Source organism: Numida meleagris, chromosome 1, assembly GCF_002078875.1.
Source record: "Numida meleagris isolate 19003 breed g44 Domestic line chromosome 1, NumMel1.0, whole genome shotgun sequence".
NCBI lineage: Eukaryota > Metazoa > Chordata > Aves > Galliformes > Numididae > Numida > Numida meleagris.
In genome coordinates this window covers 175234378-175258083 of record NC_034409.1, presented here as the reverse complement: position 1 = coordinate 175258083, position 23706 = coordinate 175234378, and the positions used below count along the sequence as shown (strand labels likewise).

The 23706-nt window shown below is 36.9% G+C and overlaps 1 protein-coding gene across 3 annotated transcripts in view; it reads right to left on the bottom strand.

Moving 5' to 3' along the window:
* MIPEP (mitochondrial intermediate peptidase) overlaps nt 1-23706 on the bottom strand; it is a 68843-nt gene that overhangs the window by 17699 nt on the left and 27438 nt on the right. For 2 of the 3 annotated variants that reach the window (XM_021379308.1, XM_021379329.1), the window contains exons 12-16: nt 22771-22848; nt 21532-21736; nt 17928-18037; nt 11580-11654; nt 7307-7426 (exon numbers count right to left, since the gene is read on the bottom strand). In XM_021379308.1, coding sequence (XP_021234983.1) covers nt 7307-7426; nt 11580-11654; nt 17928-18037; nt 21532-21736; nt 22771-22848 — 588 coding nt within the window. Of the gene's footprint in view, nt 1-2230; nt 2910-7306; nt 7427-11579; nt 11655-17927; nt 18038-21531; nt 21737-22770; nt 22849-23706 lie in introns of those variants that run through there. The other variant, XM_021379318.1, reaches the window with a different exon arrangement.

Below are 23706 nucleotides of genomic sequence, written 5' to 3'. Positions count from 1 at the left end.
TCCTGGAGTTCACTGTGTACTTTTTTATTAATCTTTTCCTCAAACCCACACTCTTCAACTTGATTTTATAGTATACTTTTAAGAAAGTTCATATGAAAACTAATCCAGTGATTTGCACTTTGTGTAAACAACTCTGGTTTCCAACATGGCAAGGTAAAATGTTACTTTGAAGGGGTTACACAAACTTCAAGAGGTTGAGTAATGACGCATGACTTCATCTCTCTTCAAAACACTCTAAAAAGTTGAATAAGAGCAACAACAGTGTCTCTTCAAGTAATCGCTTAGGAGGAAAAGTAGAAAAGCAATCCATTAAGAACACCCTCCAACTTTATTATGAAATGTATATTTCAGTGATCAAGAACAAGGGTTTCTTCAAGACTCCCTATAATGGAAATCCTAGAACTGCTAGGTGTGTCGTCCTCTTCAACTGAAGGGGGAAAAGATTGACAAGAGTTTGAAAGACTTGGTATTAACCATAATCACATTTATTGTATATTAAACCATTTTTTCCCCTTCCACTACTGGTTGTTCATAAGAAACAAATGATCATAATCTCAATTCCAATTATACATTTTTCTTAATAGGTTTTCAATACCAGAACATATATGCTCATGTGTGCCCACCTAATTTTTTCTTTGCTAGAAAAATGAACTTATTTTTTTCAACTTTTTGGGGAGTTCATGTTTCTAAAGCTATCATCTTTCCAAACCCTCTTTTTTGTACTTCTTTCAGGTTGTCTACATCTTTCTATGTCATACACCTACTATAGGACACAGCACTTGGCCACTGCTAAGTCCCCAACACAAAATACCAGAATATCTAAAAAACATATATGCATTGCTTTAGCAGCATCTCATAAGTTGCGTTCTTTGGGCATTTAATGCTCTTTTAAATACTTACATATTTAATTGGTTGCAAATGATTTTAGACTTACTTTGAAAGGCTGAAATTCCCAACATTTTGAACACTCTCTCCAAATTCTCTGGATTGTTTCAATTCTGTTTTTCACGGGTTTTGCAATCTTTGTCAACTGAAGGATCTTCTATAAATGTTCTAAGTAAACTCACATTCTAATCATTAAGAAAAACACAGAACAACAGTAATTCCTGGACAGACTGGTGAACTCCATTTAAAACATCCCTGAAGTTGAAACTAAGCTCTTACCTGCTGTTTCAGCATGTTTTCTTCAAGTTGCTTCAGCCATAACTCTTTTATTTATTTTAACCTAGCTTTCATTTTTGCTTATTCCTTAAGAATACCTTAGTTTAACTTAGACAACCTAAGACAAAATTGAGAAGGCTTTAGATAAAGTAACACAAAGTCACAGTTAAATTTAATAGATAGCTACTACTTTTCCTTTGTTACCAATAATTTCAAGATTCACGTTCACCACTTGAATCAAGGTTTAAAAATTCAAAACCACTTTTACCTTCACTGGTCAAGGTTTATCACTTATTTAAGACAGCTGCCTCATCACTTGCCTAGCATGATTATTCTCTCTTCCTATGTAACTGACATTTGCATGAACTGTTAAACAGGACACCAGTTATGACTATGTATTCTTATTCATCACTCCTAAAATCTAAGAAAAAATCGTAAGACACAGACGGTGTACTCAGTAGCAAGATAATTCACTCAAACTGCCAGCCCTAAGCCAGCTGAGGAATTGGCCTGTTAAGAATGATACTCTTCTGTTCTTCACTGCAGCACCACTACTGATAATGAATGATCATCCAGAGGGACCTAGACAGGCTTGAGCAGTGGACCCAGGTGAACATCATGAGGTTCAGCAAATCCAAATGCAGGATCTTGCACCTCGGTTGAGGCAACCCTCACTACCAACACAAGCTGGGGGATAAAAAGATTGAGCACAGCCCTGCTGAAAAAGACCTGGTGGTACTGGTGGATGGGAAGCTGGATATGAGCCAGCAATGTGCCCTCGTGTCTCGGAAAGCCAACCATAACCTGTGCCGCATCAAAAGAGCATGGCCAGCAGGGAAAAGGAGGTCATGGTGCCCCTCTACTCTGTGCTGTGAGACCTCACCTGGAGTACTGCATCCAGATGTGGAGTCCTCAGGACTGGAGAGACATGGACCTGTTGCAGCACGTCCAGAGGAGGGCCACAAAAATGATCCAAGGGATGGAACGCCTCTCCTATGAGGACAGTGTGAGTGAGCTGAGGCTGTTCAGCCTGGAGAAGGCTCTGAGGCAACCTGATAGCAGCCTTTCAATAGCTAAAGGGGAGCTACAGGAAAGAAGGGGACAGACTCTTTATCAGGATCTGTGGTGACAGAACGGGGTGAAATGGCTTCAAGGTTAAAGAGAGGAGACTTAGGTTAGATATAAGGAAAAAAAGTCTTTTACAGTGGTTGATGCCCTGTCCCTGGAGACTTTCTTTATGATCTTTAAAGGTCCCTTCCAACTCCAAGGATTCTATGATTCTATCATGACCAGTACAAGACTGCAATACTGAAATCCAAAAACCACACTGTTTCCATGGTCTCCACCTTTGAATGTTGGTGTACTTAATACAATTGAGCATGAGGTCAAGTTACCTTCAAACTCTTAAGAAAATGCTCTTAGGAAATAAAAAGAGGTATATACCTCTTCTTTTGCTTTCAAGTGTTCTTGAACATTATAAAAAGGGGAGTTGGGAATCAGGCAACAATGTGTGCTGCAGAAGGATACCTAAACCTATCTCCTCTCTGCTGGGAAGCTAGTTCTGACTCTCTAATAAACATCAAATCCTCTTCAGCTGACTAACTTACCAGATGTCTTTATATGCACCTTATTAATGAAACCTTTACACTCTCAGCAGCCACAGGCAAGCCACGCCTTCCAGTAGTGCCTGATAGTTTCCACAAGCAAGCACTCCGAATGTTATGTTACATCTCATCCAGTGATTTTCTCTGTGAAGAACACAACAGACACAATTCCAGCAAGTTCAGACAAGGATCTAAGTGGAGCCTTCCAAGGTCAGGATCCCTGTCTAGGCAGAGTCCCCCCAGCTGCAGGAAGAGAAATACTAACAATTACATTGGTGATACACCATTTTTTCATACACTTCTTCCCTCTAGGGTGTCTATAACAATAACTACCTTGTTTTCTGTTGGCAAACTAACATATTTGGTCTTACAGATGTTTCACTCTCTAATCACTAGCATCCATAGGCCATTAAGAAATTCTTTTATTGCCAAAGAAAACTGCACTCTGGACAAAAGCATATAAGCATAATTAAACCTGTAACCTAATGTAATTTTTAGGACGCAAGTAGAGGAGGTTCTGAACTAATGTGTACTTAATGTGCTAGAACAAAAAGGTATATTAGCAAATTATTTAATGTTTCAAAAATATCAAAAGCATCTCTACATAGCAACATGTTCCCTCCTACCACATGTAACTACAATTAAGTGTGAGGGTTAATTCCAATACGGCATTTTATATTCAAGTACCTACACAATCCATATATTTGTATGGATAGTATACAAAGTCAAATGAGATCCTTTTTGGTGTAGGAGATATTTGAATTAATTTTGTATGTATGTAAGCAACTTAGAAAAAACGTATCTTTATGAGTATTGGGAAAAAACAAATTAGAGCTTTTTTTCTCCCACAGTTGATAATATCTCCATATTAGATCTGATTGCTCTCAGAGATCCTAGTTTCTATGGCTTTGATTTCTTTCAGGTGAAAGTCAAGTGTTTGACATGATCAGGACTCCTTTTTGGATATGGAAAGTCCATTCATGGAGATCTTCAAAAACCTTTTGGATGTGGTCCTGGGCAACCACCTCTAGATAACCCTGCCTGAGCAGGAGGGGTTAGGCCAGATGACCCCCAGAGGTTCCTTCCAACCTCAACCATTCTGTGATTCTCTGATTCTACATTTCTAAAGAAAAGCTTAACATGTTTGTGAAAGTGTAAAATGGACTATTTGGCAGCAATCTACAAAAGAACCCACTCTCTGTGCCTCACTCTTCAAAACCATTTTTCCTTACAGTTGAAAGCCAGCATCTCCCAGCAAACTTCCTGATTAGAATGAAGAAAGGTCACTAAGACAAACAGTTAACATGCAATTATATGATACACTTTAAAAAAAAATAAGAATCCAAATTTCAAACCATTTTCTTATTTCACATAGAAAATTCAGGTATGATGATTTGGGCAGCTGCTGTTTATTGTAGAACTACTTCATTATTGCAAACTCTTTCCTGTAACCGCAGGAGGCTGCAGTCCTCACTATCAATTCAGACCCTGTTTATCCTATGTCTCGTTTTTTGTTTCCATATTGAACCAAAACCCACAGCAGGAGATAGGAATTATTACGCTTGGCACAGGACTAACAATGGTTTATCATTAAATTCTGATGACTGTCTCAAAGGAAAGTAGTTTTTAAGTCTGGACTTTGGGGACAGGCAGGGGACTAATCAACAGATCAGGGGGAGAAGCTTTGATCATGTTTCAGGTTGATCAAAGGGTCACCTGATACTTTTTAAGAAACTCTCTCTGGACGTCTTGGACACAAAGGTAGAAGAGACCAAGAGAGATATGCTAAAAGCAGACAATGTTATCAATTGCAAGGCAGGCCACAGTAAATGCAAACTGGCATCAAAACAGATGAGGAATAAGCTAAGATTTGAAGAAAAGTTGTCAGTAAAGGCAGAGCACTGCATTCCCCAGAGCACACAAATTTCAACACCAAGTACACTGAGAAAGATATAGCAGGAAAATGCGCGGTCATTATTATTTAGTTAATTTCTTAGAAGAGTCAAGAAGAAGATTTCTTCCTTTTTAAGGATTCGAGAATCCAGCCTGCATAAAATCGCTATTCATTTTTGAAACTTAGTAACAGATCTCTGGCAACAAAACCACCAGAGCCACTACAAAAACTGGCAAACAGATACACTTCCTTGCCCTCCCCCCCCCCGGCAGTCATCAGATTCTGGTCTTAGTAACAGAGCAAAGAAATCCCAGAGGAATTTCACCCTCCAAAAGCCAGCGGCAAACCAGGTATCGTTTTGGAAAGATAAGCATTGGCCAGCCAGAAATTGAGATCTGCATTCCTCAGGAAAACAAAGTCTTGCGGAAAGTTGTTTCTTTGTGCTTCTGTCAGTATAGTCTCTACTCTCTTTCCTTTCTGCCCTGCATGCAGCACTGGCTTCTGTGACTGTGTCAACACAGCCAATGTAAATACTAGTGCACACATTGCCAACTGCTGCAATGCCTGTTAAACCTATCTGAATGGCAAATACAGACTTTGACGAGATTTTCTTCCCTATATCCCTCATATTGCTGGCATACAAGACAGGATGTTTCCCAAGTATGATGCTTTGGTTTACCTTAAATGTCTCTTTCCTACCTTAAAATAGGTATCATTACACAGGAACAGCAGTATTTACTTATTAGGTGTAGTTTAAGGTCCCCATTTTGGTAGTACTGTAACAAAAAGGTGCACAGAAACTGTGCTACTATCTGAGCTGTGCCTCTGAAAGACAGTAATCCATCTGCTCAAGACATTAGCTGTGACTACTTCAAAAAATGTGTCTACACGATAAGACTGAAGCTCAAGGATATTTAAAAAGTTTATTTGCCTGTCAAGAACCATAAGAGCAAATTAAGGTAAATTTTATCAGAAGATAATAATGGATGCTTGTGCAGCCCTGACAAACAATGCTACTATAGTAAATCACAAGAATTACTTTTAACCAGCACTACTAAAATTTAAGATACACAGGCCTGACACAATAATTCATAACTGAGTCTAAACTGATAGGAAGCAAGTAACATTCTAATTATCAAAACGTTTTTGATTGTCAAATTTATATATGCACAGCAAAATGACAGATGAAAACAAAAGCTGGTTTCTCTTACCATATTTCAATGTCTAGCTCCAAAATGAAAGGAATATCCTCTCATCAGTTAGAAAAAAAAAACTTTCAATCTACATGACATTAACATTTTTCTATATTGCAAATTAAGCTGAAAGCATATATTAAGCTTGTAAAAAAATGTTACAAAATTAGCAAGCCAAATTACAGGCATGAATTACTCTATAGAGTGCTATCACCTTTCTAATGTCATTTCTCATTAAATTTTACTGAAATTTAGATTGTATTAAAGTTCTTGACCAGACACACTAATTTTACATTCAGTAACTGTGAAGAACATAGACACTCTGATACCAAACTCGAAAGTCCACAGTACTTTTTGCTAGGATAAAGCTCCTTGCCAAAAACTCGTTACTGCTCTTCATATTGAGGCTACATTTATTACGAGATGTTGTACTCCTTTGAAGGTAACAGCTAAATATAATTTTTTGAAGTAGAACAAAAAACGCAGGCTAACTTCCAAAGCAAGGAACTGTTCCATTCATAGGATAACTAACACCTGCAGATGAGAGGTATAAAAGAACACCCATTAAATTCCTAAGATGTCAGACAGCATACTCTGAAGATATCTTGCTTCCTCTTCTCCAGCTTTGCCATGCCAGCAGAAGCAGCATTTCAATGACGAAAGGACTTAAGCTGGATCTGCTAACTTCCCTCCCTGAGAATGACAGTAACATTTTTGGCAAGGAAAAAAGCGCATGTTCAGATGCTCACATGAAGCACAAGACAAATGCACTATTAGTCACAATGAAGATTAAAATTATGTAGTTCAGTAGAAATCAAGAGTTTAAGGAACACTTTCAGCCTGCGTTACAGGAACAACATGAAAGAATAAATGACATGCTAGAAGTCACAGCAGTACAGTGGGAACAACTCTCTTTGAAGTCCTACTTCTCACTGATCCTCTTTCACATACTGACATTGATGTTATGTAAAAACCAACATGCAGTACAGTGTTTACTGCCATTCACAAACAGACCTTTGCAAAGCTAGAATAAACCCACTTTCCAAAGTATTGTTTCCAGTGCTTTCCTTGATTAGGAAGAAAAAAAAAGAAAAAACAACAAGAATAAGTTACTTAATTCAACGTGGTAAGCTATACTCACACAACGAGTGTGGAAGCTTTCCTGTACTGCAGGGAACCTGTTTTAGCAGGGGGTTGGACTTGATGATCTCCAGAGGTCTCTACCAACCACTATGATTCTGTGAAAAATGTGTTACTTATCTAACTATGATTTTTAGCTAAAAATTTCCAACGCTCTACTCTCTGGATAAAGTAACTGAAGGAAAGAAAACTCATTCATTGTGACAATACAACAATAAGCATGTGAGTTTTGGGATTTGGGTGGAGGAGAAGTAGGGGTATTAATACGCAGAATAGTGCAGCATAACTTCTTTATGTGGTATAGTTCTACTCACTGTATTAGGTACATGTGGCAATCCATAAACTTTCTCCTGTGTTTCTTTTAAAATTTCTGTTGTTGACTTCCGTAGAGGATGTTTCCCATGGTAGATTTGGTCCAAGGCAGCATAAAAGACCTGAAGACATAAAATACATTTGTCTTTGGCACACAGTATTCGTATGTGACAATCAAAAAAAGGCATGCTTACACTAAAATGTGAATGTTTCCAAAGGACTATATTCCTTCCATCTTACTAAGCTATCTTCTAACATACCAGAAAGAGGTTAGCAATGACCCACAGTCATTAATGACATGGCTAGATTTGTGTCCTAGATAGAGACACTGAGAAAGAGGTTCAGGCACTTAACAACACTAATCTTAGAAGAGAAAGCAGAGCTAGTCCCTAGCTCTTTAAGAAAAATGACAGCACTTACAGTAGCAAGGGTGATTGAGAATATGACCAACGGTAAGAATAGGTCAGAAAACAAGCTGAACTGACAGCCCAAAAAGACTCACTCTCTTCTGTCAGCCTAGGCCGCTCTGGCTCAGCATGAGTCATTTCACACTGACATCCCTCTCCTCTCCAAAAATCCAAACCAAATACCAGGTACTTCAGCATCTGATAACAGAATTTGGCACCCTACTTCAGCCCAGCCTTGATTATCTTTTTTTCTAACTCCCTGTTCTGTTAGGACCAGTTTGCAGTTGCTCCTAGTGCTCTGCACAAGACGAAGCAGACTGTACTGCAGAGGACCTTTTCAAAAGGAAAAGTAGGAGTCAAGTAGCTTGTGGTCAGAGAGCTGGCACATAAGCTCAACTGACAGCCAGGAAGTGGGGAAACAGGAGCTGAAGGCCAGTGAAATGGCCTGCCTAAAGAACAATGCAGTAATAGAGAGCAAGGGAAATGAGTCACTGAAGCCAGCTATAAGCTTTCCCCTGATCCTGGCACATGTAAAGCGTGGGAAGCAAGCTATGAGCCAGGCCACCTGGAAAGCATTGTAAAAAAAAATCCATCCCTGAAAATAAACTTGGATGAACTTTATATCCATAAGCATTCCCATCTATGAACCACAATTCTGTGTGTTTACTCAGGCCTTTGAAATGGGAAAAGGAGACATATCCCAGGTCCGCAGGATTTTAGATAATACTGCTGAGGAGCATGCTAACATTTAACATGAAGCGGTAGTTAGATGACCATTTCTACTTGCAGTAAAATACACTTCTCAGAAGACCTAAAAATATAAAAAGGCCATCAAGAAGTTATCTATCTACATCCTGTCTTTCCTTTCTGCAGTGACTCAATTCTCCAGTTCTTTCTCACTCCTATCCACTTAATTACTGTTAATATGTAAACAGTCATGGATCTTCCAGTGAAATTACTGCTGACTGAAAGATGCTGCATGGCAAAAGCTTTATGAGAAGACATAACGGATCCCCATATCTTTCCCCTTGACCTACTGATTATATGAGCTGGAAGAAAACAGAGAGATTTTATAATGAAAAAAAAGTGTCATTTCTTACTTTCCCATGACAATAGGCGTATTTTCTGAAAGGACAACAAAAGAACCTTTAGGCATTTTCCCCACTGCTGAAAACTTTGCATGCATTTTGAATTCTTTTAAAGGTCAAATACTGCAAAGCATCTAGTCTTCAGTACAGAATACACTCATTGCAAAGGCTGCAGAAAAGATGCAGTCATCAATCACAGTCTTTTTAGACCTTATATTTAGCGGTATACACATACTTGGGCATCTACAGATTAAAATATGTTTTTATTCAATTATTATACTTCCTCATCAGTATGAGTAACAATAGTTCTACAAAGGAATGTGTGAACTTTATATTTGCCACGCAACCAACTTCTCTGGGACATTTTTTCTTAATTAATAAAGAAAATGGCCTTGTCAGCCAATCTTTTTTTAAATGAGTGCATACTTCTGCAGGCATTATAACTGGAAACTCCAAAAATATGGTACTGAAAGTAGGAAATGACTCATATTATTCAGTGTGGCATTGTGGTAGTTTGGCAGGGGTTGAGACTGGTTGAACTGTAGTTACACGAGCAATTTGAGGGCAAACAGCCTGCTTAATCGCAACTTCACTGCCAGCACCAGTCAATTACTAGGCACCACAGGAATCTGATTCCAAAAGAGCTGGCTTTTCTCTCCCTAGTTCTGAATCTATGGGGTCTGGAGTTACCCGAGGACAGAGGCAGCAGAAACCCCACAGGAGCAGGTAGATGCACCTGAGGGCTAATAGCAGAAGGGGGATCGCACAGCTCAGCCCATGGGGGTGATCCCCAGCATCCTGGAGTGTGCCACCTGCCCTGCTACAGGACAGGAACATTGCATCACCTGTTTGTGTACCTGTGACTGACAGTATTCTTGATATGCAAGTCCTTTCAGCCCCAACATGGTTTATTTGGTCTCAAACCTTGACAGGGTTATAGCAAATACATATTAAAAGTTGAAAAGAAATCCATACCATAGAATCATAGAATGGCCTAGGTTGAAAAGGACCATAATGATCATCTAGTTTCAACCCCCCTGGCATAGGCAGTGTCGCCAACCACTAGACCAGGCTGCCCACAGCCACATCTAGCTCTGCCTTGAATGTCTCCAGGGATGGGGCATCCACAACCTCTCTGGGCAACCTGTAATCGATGGGAACATTGATGGTATAGACACAGAATAAAAGAATGGGTGCATGTGAAAGTACTTGATCCTTCAATTTGGTGATTACTAGTCTGTACATCGGCAAATTACTCGACGCTGGTGGACTTTATGTATAGATGTCCTCCATTAAGCACTCTCAGCGTAAATTTTCTTTTGATCCAGAATTGCTTTCTTTCCCAAAAACTCCTACATGAATTAATTATATTCTTGACCACATTATTTCCAGATTCTCAGCTACCTCTATATGAGAGCCTTCCAGAGACAGAAATGTGCATTTCAGAATCAGATCTGCGTAGTAGGTATATTTTCAGGCATAGAAGTAGAAGTATAGTTTCAGGTAGCACCCTGCAGGCTCACACTGCAGTCAACACTGGCCAGCGAAAACCAGCACCACACTGAAAGCAGGCGTTAAAAATCTGTTTAAGTTTAACCAATGAAAAATACATGTATACACTCGAAACAGTCTGGTTTTGATTAGTGTAACTGACATGTATACACTTACAGGTCCACACTCAAGTATTCTGATTTAGTTTTAAATCTCTACAAATTATGGCAAAGAGCAAACTGCAAATATTTAGCTAAGTTTTTATTTTAAATCAACTTCCGTTAACAGCACAATTCATGTTTGTAGACAAGGCTGAGATCATTTGCATGGTTTTCAAACAGAAAATTTAAAAGGAGTTGATCTTTGGAATTGTTTCTTTCCTCATTTCAAAAACAATGGAAATCCTTTATTAAGGAATCTGGAGAGTCACATCACCTAACCACTAGGTCAACTGCAGCAAGAAAAATTAAATGCTTCTGACTTAAATGAAAAAAAAAAAAAGGAAAAATTAATTTATAAAAATTCCACAGCAGAAGCTTGCAACATACTAAATGCAGCCAAACTCTCACTGTAAAAAAAACCATGGCTGAATGCTATAACATTACTGTTCACATCAGAAAGCTGTTCTAGTAGGACTGAAAAAAGTTACATAACTAGACAAGATAATACCCTAAATTCCTTTTCTTCCTTTGAAGAAAAGCAACAGTGAAAATTTATTTATGAGAATGACTGATCAATCACGTCTGTCCACAGAAAATAAAGACATATGAATTTAATTACTGCCTCAAACACTGAGAGAGAGAAGTTGTACAGCTGCTGTTCAGTCACCAATTTTGGTAACAAGTTGTCACTTTAATAGTGGAGCTGCAGATAACAAGGTATTCAAATCATATTTTAGTAAAGAAACAACATAGTTTGACTGAGGTTCATCTCATTCTCATTTAATGATCCAAAGGCACACAATACTTCTACTGCAAAGAGATCTCCCTGAATGATTTTGTGAATTTAAGAACTCAATCTTAAACCACATTTGGAAACTCCGGTTGTCTGGTCCTCTTCAAAAGCTGTGGTTTTCAAGATATTTTCCCTTAGATTTAGACATTTAGCTTTAAGTAGACAGCATGGAATATGCTAATGAAAACAAGCATGAAAATGAGTACCAAAATGAAATCATTTTCACTACACGCATTCAAGTAAAGTGTCTATATTAAAATTTTATAAAGTAAAATTTTCAGAAAAAATATTTTCTGTATGTTTTCCACATAGAGATTAGAACGCAAAGACAATACCTGGAGTTGCATATCAGCTGCAGCACACACCTTTTTGGACTCGCACAGTCTCGACACCATGTTTTTCGGTAGAGGCTTTAAAAAAAATCAGAGCATATTTAGAATTGTTGTAAATTTGTTATTAGTGCGCTTACTATTAAAAGAGACCAAGAGAGGAAAAAAGGACTAGGCAATACTAAAAACATCTTCGAAATGCATTGCACTGAGGAATTAACAATGAGGAGGGACATCTCGTTTGCTAAAGCATGAAATGGGAAACTGGGAAATCAGCAATAATTTACACAGCAAACAAATCCCAGTGTTTGCTCTTCTGTGAAACGTTTCTATGTTCTCTTAGATGCCTGTTCGAAATATATGACTCTCTTTAGAGATAAAGAACAACGGATTGGGCAGATGTAGTCCCCACAGTTCATCCTGACGAGCCCTCAAAAGTAGCTATTACACTAGATTCTCCCACTGTCTTTGAGCATAGCTCGTTTAGACTTACTTAACTTTCACTGAGCCAGTAAAGTTTTTACAAGATCAAATGGGACAGCATGTGGCCTTCTACCATTACCTGCAAAGATATGTTTGGTCACATTGATCAGTCAGTATCCGTCCTCTGAAATTTTTAACGAAGTTGAATTTATTCCACACCTATGGCAAAAAAATTATCCATGCCACCACAGACTGAAAGTCGGGGACATTTTTCAAGTCATTAAGCAAACTCCTCTTGACTGTCTACCCAGATAAATACATCCAAAGACTGTTTAATGTCAGATTTTTAAGAATATCTGTATATGAATGCTTGACCTTAGCCTTCTTCCACTGCTTCCTGAAGCTTCTCAGTAGATGTTTTTCCTAGTAAGCATATTCTCTTTTTAGCCAGCAGTTTTATTAACAAAAAATATTAAATATGGCTAAAATAACTGTGCTCTTGCTGAAATATTTTAAGTTATTACAAGTTGTATAATGTCTTACAGATGTTTGGTATTACATTGAGCTCTAAAAGCATACCTACAGTTTTACAGTGTGTTGAAGTGTTTAAGAAATAATACATCAAAGTTTACAGATCCCAATGGCAGAGCTGTATGTTTAGATTCTGTGAAAATGATATAACTTCAAGACAAACGATGTTGATGTTCATAGAACAAAAAACTAACTCCGGGGAAGTTACATGTAAGTGAGGAAAATGTTATCAATTAACTCCATGGAATCTGGAAGGAGATAAGGAAAACTCTCAAATTGCACAGCTGTTTTATGCAGTAGCTTGCCAAGGCTTGTAACCTCTTCTCCAAGACAAATGTTAGCTGGGTCAAGAATGGGATAGAACAACACCCACTATTTTGCCTGTCATAAATGTGTGCAGCTGTTAAATTTCACCACACAGAAATGAACCAACGGACATAAAGTCCATCCTATAGTGTATCCGTGTTAGGCCAGTATTTACCTTTCCCAAATACAATAATCGTCTTTCAAATTATATGATGATTTTGGACTACCAAAATAAGAGTAAATAGGCTGTAATAAAGATGTTAGTTGCTGAGTACCTTGAGGTTCCATACTGGATTTAGTATTGTTCAAAATATTATTTAATTATGTAGAAAACTTCTTAAAGCAAGAAGCAATAGAAAAATGGAAATGGTAATAAGTATTATGTATGGGCAATTCTCCTGGTTCTACAGACATGTCTTGTACTATCCCTTTACATAAGCCAAGTGAGGCATGCGCTTCAATGACTCTTCATTCTAGAACTAGTGGGTTTGCAATAACACAGTTTCAGCCGTTGTGGGAGAAGCCACTGTGTAAGGAAAGCTAAACAATTTTGAACATATTTCATTATTAAGCACCAAATCTCTGGAGGCGTTCACTTCCTAGTGAAGTAGTACAGTGTGAATTAAACAAAACTGATTTCTTTTAGAGGCACTGTATTTTGGATATAGTAAAGTACAAGAAAATTGTACAGGAATTCATTGATTGTAATTCTTCAGCATGAAAAAGCTGAACTTCCAAATAACTTGGCAATAGCAAATATGTGTATTTTGCACCGTTTAAATTTAAGAGTGTTAAGGCCAAGAGCACTCCTACCAGCAGCATCAAATCAGCTCTTCAACATAATGGATTTTCAACTTTATATTTCAGCTACATTAAATAATGGTAAGAGGAAATTAAGTGTAGACTTTCAGTTGGTACACAAAACAAATAGGAAAAAAAAAAAACTTAGATTTTTCTAATCAACATTTTGGTAAACCACAATCCCACAGACCCTCACTGAATTGGGAAATTCGAGTTCACAGTTCACTGGGTCACAGAGCAGCAAGGTTTGGCGATGTGGACAAACACTGCATGCTTCCTGGGAGAGCCAGTCAAAGCCAGGCTTGCTCAAGAAACAATTGTAGCAGGACTAATTCCCAGCTCAGAGCTGAGCATTTCTTATAGACTCTCCATCAAGGAAAAAAAAGACGCTCAGCTATACTGCAAATAGCAGACCTCAAGCCAGGGAAGACTGCTGAAAAGGCAGCCTCTCCATTCATCCCTTTCTTCACTATGTTCTGCTTATGTCATATTCTAGACCAAAGTCCTGAAGGGAAAGACAGAAATGCTCTTTAATGATTTCAGGGTCCTAACTAAAACGAACATTCAAAGCTGCCCAGGTCACTTTCTACAGGAGATGACTTAGCAGCACCTGCGAGAGACCAACTAAAACAGAGGCAATACCAAGAATCTCCAGGAAATCTTTCATCTTTTTTTTAAAGCCATATGAATATCAAACAGACAATGCAGATCATCTCTGCCCTGGAGAGCAAGTTCTACTGCTTAACCAGATTAAAATTAACAGGAAATCACAAATAGCTCTTTTGACAATACCTATTGAAAAAAAGGATGTGAGAAAAATATAAATGTTCTTTTGCTGAAATCAATCAGTGCTAAAGCTATAAATGAAAGATAGAAATGTTCCTTTGTTTACATCAATAAGTGCTAATGATCTGACTCAAAGATCATGATCTCATCATAATTCACAAGTCAAGAAGAATTTGACTGGCAAAAATAAGACTAAATTCAAGGAAATCCTCCTAAGTTTATTCCTCTGGGATTTTAAAATTCAACACTTCAGGGAACTAAAATTAGACTCCAGAGAGTTTTTGAAAGACCACAGCTTCAAAGCTTATTTTTGCAAATGTCAGGCATACAACACTGAAGTCTTGAACATACTATGGAAGATGAACTCAGGCAATAGAAACCACTTCTCCGTACTCTGTTACAACCGCATACAGCCCCTTAAAGAGTAGCTGATTGAAGAAAAAATGCATCGTTTTTATTATTTTACTTATTCTGAAAGATGAGCTATCTGATAAAATCAAACTGTCATCTTCATTCTAAAAGAAAGACTTCACTGAGCTTTGTTTAAAGCTATTTTAATGGTATAATCATTCAATTTTTCAAATTTAAACAGTACATGCTTTACTTTGGGTTCCATTTTTCCATCCTTTTACATTAAATAACCTTAAGATCTTGGCATGGATTTTTTAGCCTGTTTGCCATGGTGGCTAAAAGAACAAAATTCCCTGTGTTCCAAATTCTCAAAGCAGGCTTAACTCCTTAATGCTGCGTAGTAACAGGGACACGTTAGGACTGTTTACTATCTGTGGGATCCTTCTTGTAATCATGATAACACAATACTGCCTTTGTAATTCCATCTCTGTGAAAAATGAAGTCAGTTCAAATTTGAACAGCTGAAATACTGGCCTTTGTTCAAGAGAGCCTCCAAAGACACACAAGCTTAAAATGATTTAGCTCAACAGACCTACCACATATCTGTACATTTAACAAACAAAATTAAATGCTGTGATGTAGAATGGTACACATTCACCAGATTGTCTGCTTAACATTGTTACAACCACACTTTGGTATGGCTTACCTGAATACATCAACTCACAAAACTAATTAACATAGTTTTCTCTATTCTCTTTTTTCTTTTCCTTGGGATTTTTTCATTTTGAGTTATCTTGGAAGAAGTATCTTTGTGCTGGCCAGCTTTTTGAACTAAATTCACAAGACTTGCTCCTTTAGCCAGAAGAATTTGCAAGCTTTTGAGCTCCTCAGTACACAACAGCAGAACTATCCGAAATGTACAGAAAGTAGAGACAGGTTTTCCTTCAACAAAGTTTGGATCAGATCCTCATGATCCATATATATATATATGCATAATACATTAACATCTTTGAAAGCCTGCCCACTATATCCTTTTTCTGCAACGCTACTTTAAAAAAAAAAAGTTTTCAACTGCTTGTATGTTTTACCAATCAAAACACGACACCTTTCCCCTCCTCCTTACAGAAGCGTAAGCACTGATTCTCAGTTCAGAACTGCAGCTCAGGCAGGACCAAGTCCTTCGACAATTTGCTCACATGGCAAAGGCAATCAGAAGCTGAGATTACGTTTGAAAGTTATTCTGACATAATTATGTTTAGTAGGAGTGTTTAAAATGACACCACCTAACTCAAAACATATATGCAAAAACTGTACCATAACTGCAGCAATTCATTTATGTTTTTTTCAAATTATCTGCAATGCCTCCTCAACCAGTTAGGTCAGTAAAAAACCCTCCTTTTGTCAACATCCAGTAGAGCTATGTTTCTATAAAGTTGTAAATAGAGGAGAGCAGGATTTTTTCTATTCAAAGTACTTTTGAAAGATTTATTCACTGTGTATAAGTAATTGCTGAATTCCAAGAACAGAAAAAATGACTTCAATCTGTTTGTATTTAAATGACAGACACAGAAATCCAGTATCATATTCTTTAGCTCGGCTTAGATGACCAACATAAGCAAAAGCAGATTTATGTAAGTTGGATAATGATTTATAAATACACCCTAAAACAGCGGTTTCAGACTCCTGTCCTCATCTTCCAGCATAGTCCATTCTTACCACTCTTCAGAACTAAATTTCAACATGAAAATTCTGAAAGGGCAAGATTTCACCACTGATAAACAGAAGATTTTTGTTTGGAAATGCCAAATGGCATACTGCATCTGGTTCTACAATTCTGCACTGCAACTAAACATGGTTTAGCTTTCTTAAGCCATTTTGAAAATGCAGAGCCATAAATAATGTTCCATAAATCTCTTTCAGATGTTTTAGTTAAGATCGTTGTCTGAATTCATATGCAATTGGATTAGATCCACAATGTTTCGACATTACTTGAACTTTACAGAGGACACTAGAAAGCAGTAATTTCCTATGTGGATTCAAACACAGAAGTGATGAACTCTCCTGAACTGAGTACTTTCAACCCCTAGGTGTCAAGGAGACTTTCTCAGTGTTTTGCAGAACCGATTTCTCATTTAATATTTATTGAAATAGACATTATGCAACCCATTTTTCTAATTAGCTGTTACAGCAGAGGCAAACATAATTCCACTATCGTTACAATGAAACTCATTGACTGCTTAGCACTGGAAAAAAGCTTAAATGAATTGTAACACTACGCAATGTAAAAGGCTTTCTTGTTTTTCCATTGTTAAGTAGTCTACTCAATCACCACATCTGAGTATATTTGCATCACTGAAACTTGCCCCAGTCAAAAGAACTGCAAAAATATCTTTGGTTATTGTTTTCTGGTTTGTATCTTTGAAATGGCTGTACAAATCTAAACCACGTCATGGTGGCATGCACGAAAAATTAAGCAACTGAAAGTCACGGTCCCAGACAGCAATATTTCCTAAGTTTTCTGTTGAAAGTGGACACTTAAATTAGACTTGCATAGAATAGCTTTATGCAAAAATGATTGCCGTTTTAATGCAGATTCTTGACTGTCAAAATCTACATATATCATACCTTAAATAAAGCAGTTTCCTTTTCAACACAAAACATTTCAATAACAACCCTTCACTGTGTTAAAAATGAGAGTTTATAAACACTGCAGACCATCACCATTTATTTCCCTGACTTGTTATCTGAGCTTTATTGTAAAACAGACTTTAGTCAGTTTGATGTGGAATGACTACTTTTGTCATAACTTACCTGTTATTAAATGAAAACAACACACAAAACTTCACCTACATGACTAGGTTTGTGTAGTGCAGAAACAACACAACCTTTGTAGGAAAAAAAGGTTGAAGATTTTAAATATTTTAACAGAACTTCAGATTTTAGGATCTGTTATTATTTAACAGATTACTTTTATCTTTTCCACAATAAGAATGGTAACTTTTTCTTCCGATTAATTAAAATTTTAACATTATATTAGTTTATCATCTCTTTTTGTTTCTACTTCAACAGTAGTAACAAATAACACACAAAAATGTGACTCTTCTCTTACATACATTTATTCCTATTTTCAATAATTTCCACATTAATTTTCCCTACCTGTCCAGTTTTATAATGCCTTGCAAACTGGTTAACCACTCGATAGTCATTCGCAAAGTACTCCATCAGAATGGAGGGAACTTCAGCAAAATCTGTAGGACACCTGGTTCCTAGAGGTAGAATAATTGAACACATTAGCATTTGCCAATTCTATTAACACAAACAGTTAACTCTTTCCAAAAAGTTTTGCAGTTTTCTGTTTGGCCTTTCGGTGAACTTTAATGTTCTTTCATTTATTTTCTTTCCATAGCATTATTGTACATACTGCCAGAAAAGCTTCATTATAATCCTACACATTTTACTATAAATCACAAAGTAAAACAAAATATTTGAACAGCTGGGTGAGGCACCTTATAAAGCTCTGGATCACACCCTTTTAAAACTAAACCAGACTGCAGCCAAACTGGCCCTACATGAAACACTGAATCTATTTAAGTGTCCTAAACCTAAATCAAACTACCATGTAAATAAAACGCTGCCTTAATCCCATTCACAATTACAATTTTTACCTTCCATCAGTTTGCTTAGCTTACTTATGCTTTATATTAGCCTTACTTTACAATACAAAGTCATTCATCCAAGGAAAACTCTTGCAGATTGAAGACATGTTCTGAATAAATGCAGAGAGGTAGGATCTCTGCAATTAGTATCTTCAAAAAGCATTTTATCCAAAATCTTATTTACTCTAACCTTTATCAGCATCTCACACAATCAAAGTTATTAAGAAGTATAATATACCTCCAAACCAATTTCTAATTTCTAAATTAAATTTAGGGATGTACAAAGTTGTTGTGTTAATAACAAACCCACCGAGTCATCACATCTATCCCTGTATGCTAGAGGCAATGTCAACATTCAAATCTAGTCTGAAATGTAATGTCTCTTGCTTCTGCTGTTCCTTCTTGAAGCCTGTTTCTGAAAAGTCACTCATTTGGTCCCTACCAATCTTTCTCTAATTTTTAACTGAATTCACAATTTGTTCATACTCTATATTTACAGGCCAATACCATTCTTTAGCATTAACTGCGTTTCCCAGACTGGTTGTTACCTCCTGAATTGAGAGGAAAAAATATTCTCTCTCAGCCATCACTATCCAAGGGAAAACAAAGTCTAAAAGACTATCAACTGACCTGTAGCTCTCCTCTGTACCTGCTTCAGTTTGAATTCACCTTCAGACCAGAGACATGAAACTATGCTCCAGCCCTCCACAAGGTTTCACCTACATCTTTCTTCATCATTCTAATACTTAATTCTGTTAGAAACACCCTGATATAGTCTCAAATCACATTTGGCCTTTCATTGACACATGAGCTACTTGTAATTCTCCATTAGCACTTACAGCAGCTTTTCTGTCCCTCTACTGTTTAAATATCTATTTGATAGCAGAAATACTTTTTGTATTCTTTAAACATACGATCTGCATTGTGTAATTCTGAATTACAATTTACTTCTAGCAGTGCAATGTTCCATCATCCAGATCCTCTAATACAATATCCCAATCCTTCTTTTGTGACATTACATTTCATTAGCACTGTCTTTTATTTGTTTGGAAATCATGAGAAAAAAAGCCTTAACTAAGGCTGGACCCAAAACAAATGCTTGCAGAACTACCCTAACACCCCTCTAGCCTATATATGCTTTCTCAGTATCTCTTAATAAAATGATATAAATCTTTCAATAACCATTAAAGAGAAACCTAAACAAATAGATTATCTGAAAGTCAGAAAGGTTCAGGCAGTTATCTGGGATAACTTTGCTATTCTATGAAACAGCTGCAGGCATTCTCTACTGCATGGGGAAATTAAAATAGAATACAAGCTAGGTTAAAAAAATATTGCACATATACACACTGAAAAAAAAACCCCAACAAATGCATATACTAAAATTACAGATTAGCTAAAAAGAAAGCATATACTAAGTCATAAATGTAAGGCATTATGCAAGTTTGGGGTTCAGCAGCAGCAGAATGGGTTCCTGAATATCTGGGAATGCTAACCAGAAAAGGGAGGGAGGAGTAAGAAAGGTATAAAGAACTCAGCACATCTTCACTTGAATTTAAAACATTTTTGTTCTTGCAATAGCTTGTAGTCATCTTTTTTTCCACTCTTTGCCACTCTAGTGTCCCACGAGAGCAGTCAGCCTCTAACAGACATGTCTGGGATGGACCATCTGATTGTCACACATTCCAAACCCTAAAAAATTGTTCTCTGGAGAAACAACAGGATTGACCTCTAACGCTTCTTTTGCAATGCTAACTATGGAGTGAAGCCCCTTAGGAAGCAGTACTGCCTAAGGCAACACTGCAACCCTACACAGGCTCACAGAAAGCCTGAGCCTCAAAATGAGCCATTTCCTGCCCCTTCAAGTCTTCTTGACGTGATTAGCATGTAATTCACCACAACTGGAGAACCCCCCTACAGCAGCTACTTTGAGCATGTAGGTACCCCTGAAGATCAGGGAGAGTTGGGCCAGGTGGGTAGAAGGGGTGGGGGAGAGCAGTTAACTGCCTCAAGGGGTATTCAAACCTCACACTGAAAGAGTATAGCAGAAACAATATCCAGTAACAACACACTTACAAATAGCTCGACCTATTTTAACTTCAACTGGAAGACTTTAGAAAGAGTACTTTGTCTTTGAGTGCAAAATATTTGATCACAGAATCACAGAACCATAGAATGGTTTGAGTTGGAAGAGACCTTTAAGATCATCTAGTTCCAACCCCCCTGCTACAGGTCTGGGCACCTCCCACCAGGCCAGGCTGCTCAATGCTGCATCCAGCCTGGCCTTGAGTGCTTCCAGGGAGGGGGGCATCCACAACTGCTCTGGGCAACTTGTGCCAGTATCTCACCATAACACATAACTTTAACACAGACTTCCCGCAGTACCAGTTGTTGTGTAGAACAATCATGGTAAAGCGTAAAATAATCCTTCAGATAAGGGAACTACAATTTCATCTGTTTTGTCGTCGTGTTTTTTTTTTTCTTTTTTACTATATAAATGAATAAATAAATGTCTATTCCAATCATCTGATTTCCAGTGCACATACCAAGTTGTCTTCGGATAAGAAAGACTGTATGCTAAGCAGCTTTAGACAGCACATGTCTTTAATCCATTTGCCAGAAGAGACAAGACATTAGCCTGCTAGCTATCATCCAAACCATTTCCAAACCAGAATTCATTGTGCTTTTATGTTAGGTCCAAGTTTAGCTCAATTGATTTGCAATCCTCCGATTTTTCCATTATTACAAACTCTACCTAAAGCAAACTTGCAGGAACGCATCACACCACTATAAAAAAGATTAGCCTTACAGACAGAAGACATACCAATGCCTAACTCTTATAGGGAGAGGAAGAATATTCAAGTATTGTTTGTTTTTTAGAGAATATTTGAAGATCTGATAACATACTTTCAAGTCATTAAAGATACAGAAGTACCAACATGACTCAGTCAATTCTGGTTCATTCTTTTATGGAGTGTTTGGGAGAGACGTGTTGTTTTGTGATGTTTTTATTTATTTATTTATTTATTTAATTTACTTCCTTTCTCTAGAAATTACACATGCAACTAAAAAAAAAAAAAAAATCATTATTCTATATTGCTTACCAGTGACATGTTGGTACCGAGTTCGTCCCAGCATAGAATGCATTGCATGCCCCATTTCATGGAAGAGATTTTCCATCATACCAGGACTTAGCAGTGTTGGCGCATTCCTTGTTGAATGCGGTAGGCTAAGCATAAGAACAACTACAGGCAGCTGGTACTCTCCATTTTCCCTAAGCCTGCCTCCCCGAACTGTGAAGTGACAATCCTTTCAAAGATAAAAAGAAATACACGGACAACAAATGTCATAATATTGATGATAATAAAACAACGATCAAGGCATTAAATTCAAATTAAACTACTAAATCAAACCTAAACTTGTACTCAATTATACACGTTAAATTCAGTGGTCATTAAAGTGTTTTTCAACAGCAGTATACAATTTTGACCTTAAACCTTCATTTTCTTTCTCTACTTCTTGATTTGCTTCATGTTCATAAGAAAACTACTTTATTCCATAAAGACTATGTTTCTTTTAGAAAATAAAATTTAATATTTTTGTTTTAGAATTATCAAAACCACTCATTTTTTTCTAAAAAATTATCACCAGGTGAAATAACTTTATATATATAAATTATGGATTTGGCACGTCAGTAAAATTCAGTTCTCATTCTTCAGTAATAATTTCTTTACAAAATATAATGCACCATGTTTACAGTACATAACAAAATATTAGAAAAATAGAGTACACTTAAGAAAATACATTAAATTAATGCAGATTTAAAGTCTGTCTACCTACAGCCTCTCTGAAGGTGGTAATTTGCTGATACTTCCATTGCATCTCACTATATATTTAATTTACTGGCACTAGACAGAGTGAGCAAGCCTCCCCAGTTGGAACCATCCACAATTTTAAGTAAAATTATGAATAAGAATTAGTTGTTAGGAGTTCTCATCTTTAGAAGGTATTAAAATTTCAATTTGTTTTCATTTCTAAATATTAGATCAGAAAATAGATGCTTAAAAATCTCCCATTTATCTAAACAGAGTTCTAAGAGATTTCACAGTGCCTGTCATTCTGTAGTACAAAGAGTATGAGTTCAGCTTTTCAAATTATGTTTCTCAAATGAAAAGTTACTCACAAAAGTATTTTAGCTAAAACCACATTTCAAGTTACAGACTGTTCATGTTTATATTTATTTATTTCAATTCCTGGTATCTTTTACTAAGATCGAACACAAATGGCCCTAACACTGTGGTCGTTAATGAAACCCAAGCTAAAACTGGACCATAAAACGTTACCTGATGTGGTTTATCAGGTCGTTGAAAGAAGTCACAGTAGATGTATCCTAGCAAACCTTCATTTTCATGAACAACAGCCTGATGAAAAAAAGTATAACATCCACAGTGAAAGCACTGATGAGATTTGTAAACTGAAAGCACACTATTCCAGTACAAAGACTTATAATGTATAAATGATAAATAAATCAGGAAGGATTCATGTAAAATCCATTGGTAAACAAGGTTATAAATAAGGTTCAGAGCTTGTCCTTCAAACTGCAGCCGTTTCAGTATCTCACTCAAAAATAATTAGTCAGAATTTGAAGTAATACTGCCTGTAGCACCTATATGACTTCTGAAAAGTCAACAGTGACAGAAGTTGATTTACCATGAAAATAAAAATAGGAGAGAGTAATTATAAATCGACCCACTGGATATAAAGAACAGCCGTTCTCAATGAAACTAAGCGGTGGGAGAGAAGTGAAGATTTGGTAGTTAATATATGGAGCAACAAAAGGATATGGGAATCTGATGAATAAATTATTGCCCAAGCTCTTATTTCCACCGTCCACTAAAAAGAGGGCAGAAAATTGGTATTTACGAAAATAAAATATCAATCTAAAAGTGAAGATGATACAGAATAAGCATTAGAAAAAGACAAATGACTGTTAGCATACACACATATAGCATTCCAGTTATCTATAGTCACATACAAATTAAAGCTAAAAAACTAGAAGAACACATTCAGAGACTATGAGAAAGGTAAATAAGTAATCTCTGAACAGAGAAACTGATTCTGATTCAGGCACTCTTTGCACACAGATATATTTTAAAGGCATATAAAAGGCACTCAGCGCAGGAAGCCCTAGAAGTCTACCTTCAACTAAAATTAGAAAGTCAGTGTTTGCTTCTGATAGATAACCAAGTAATTCAAGAACTCATTCACAGCTTTTAAAG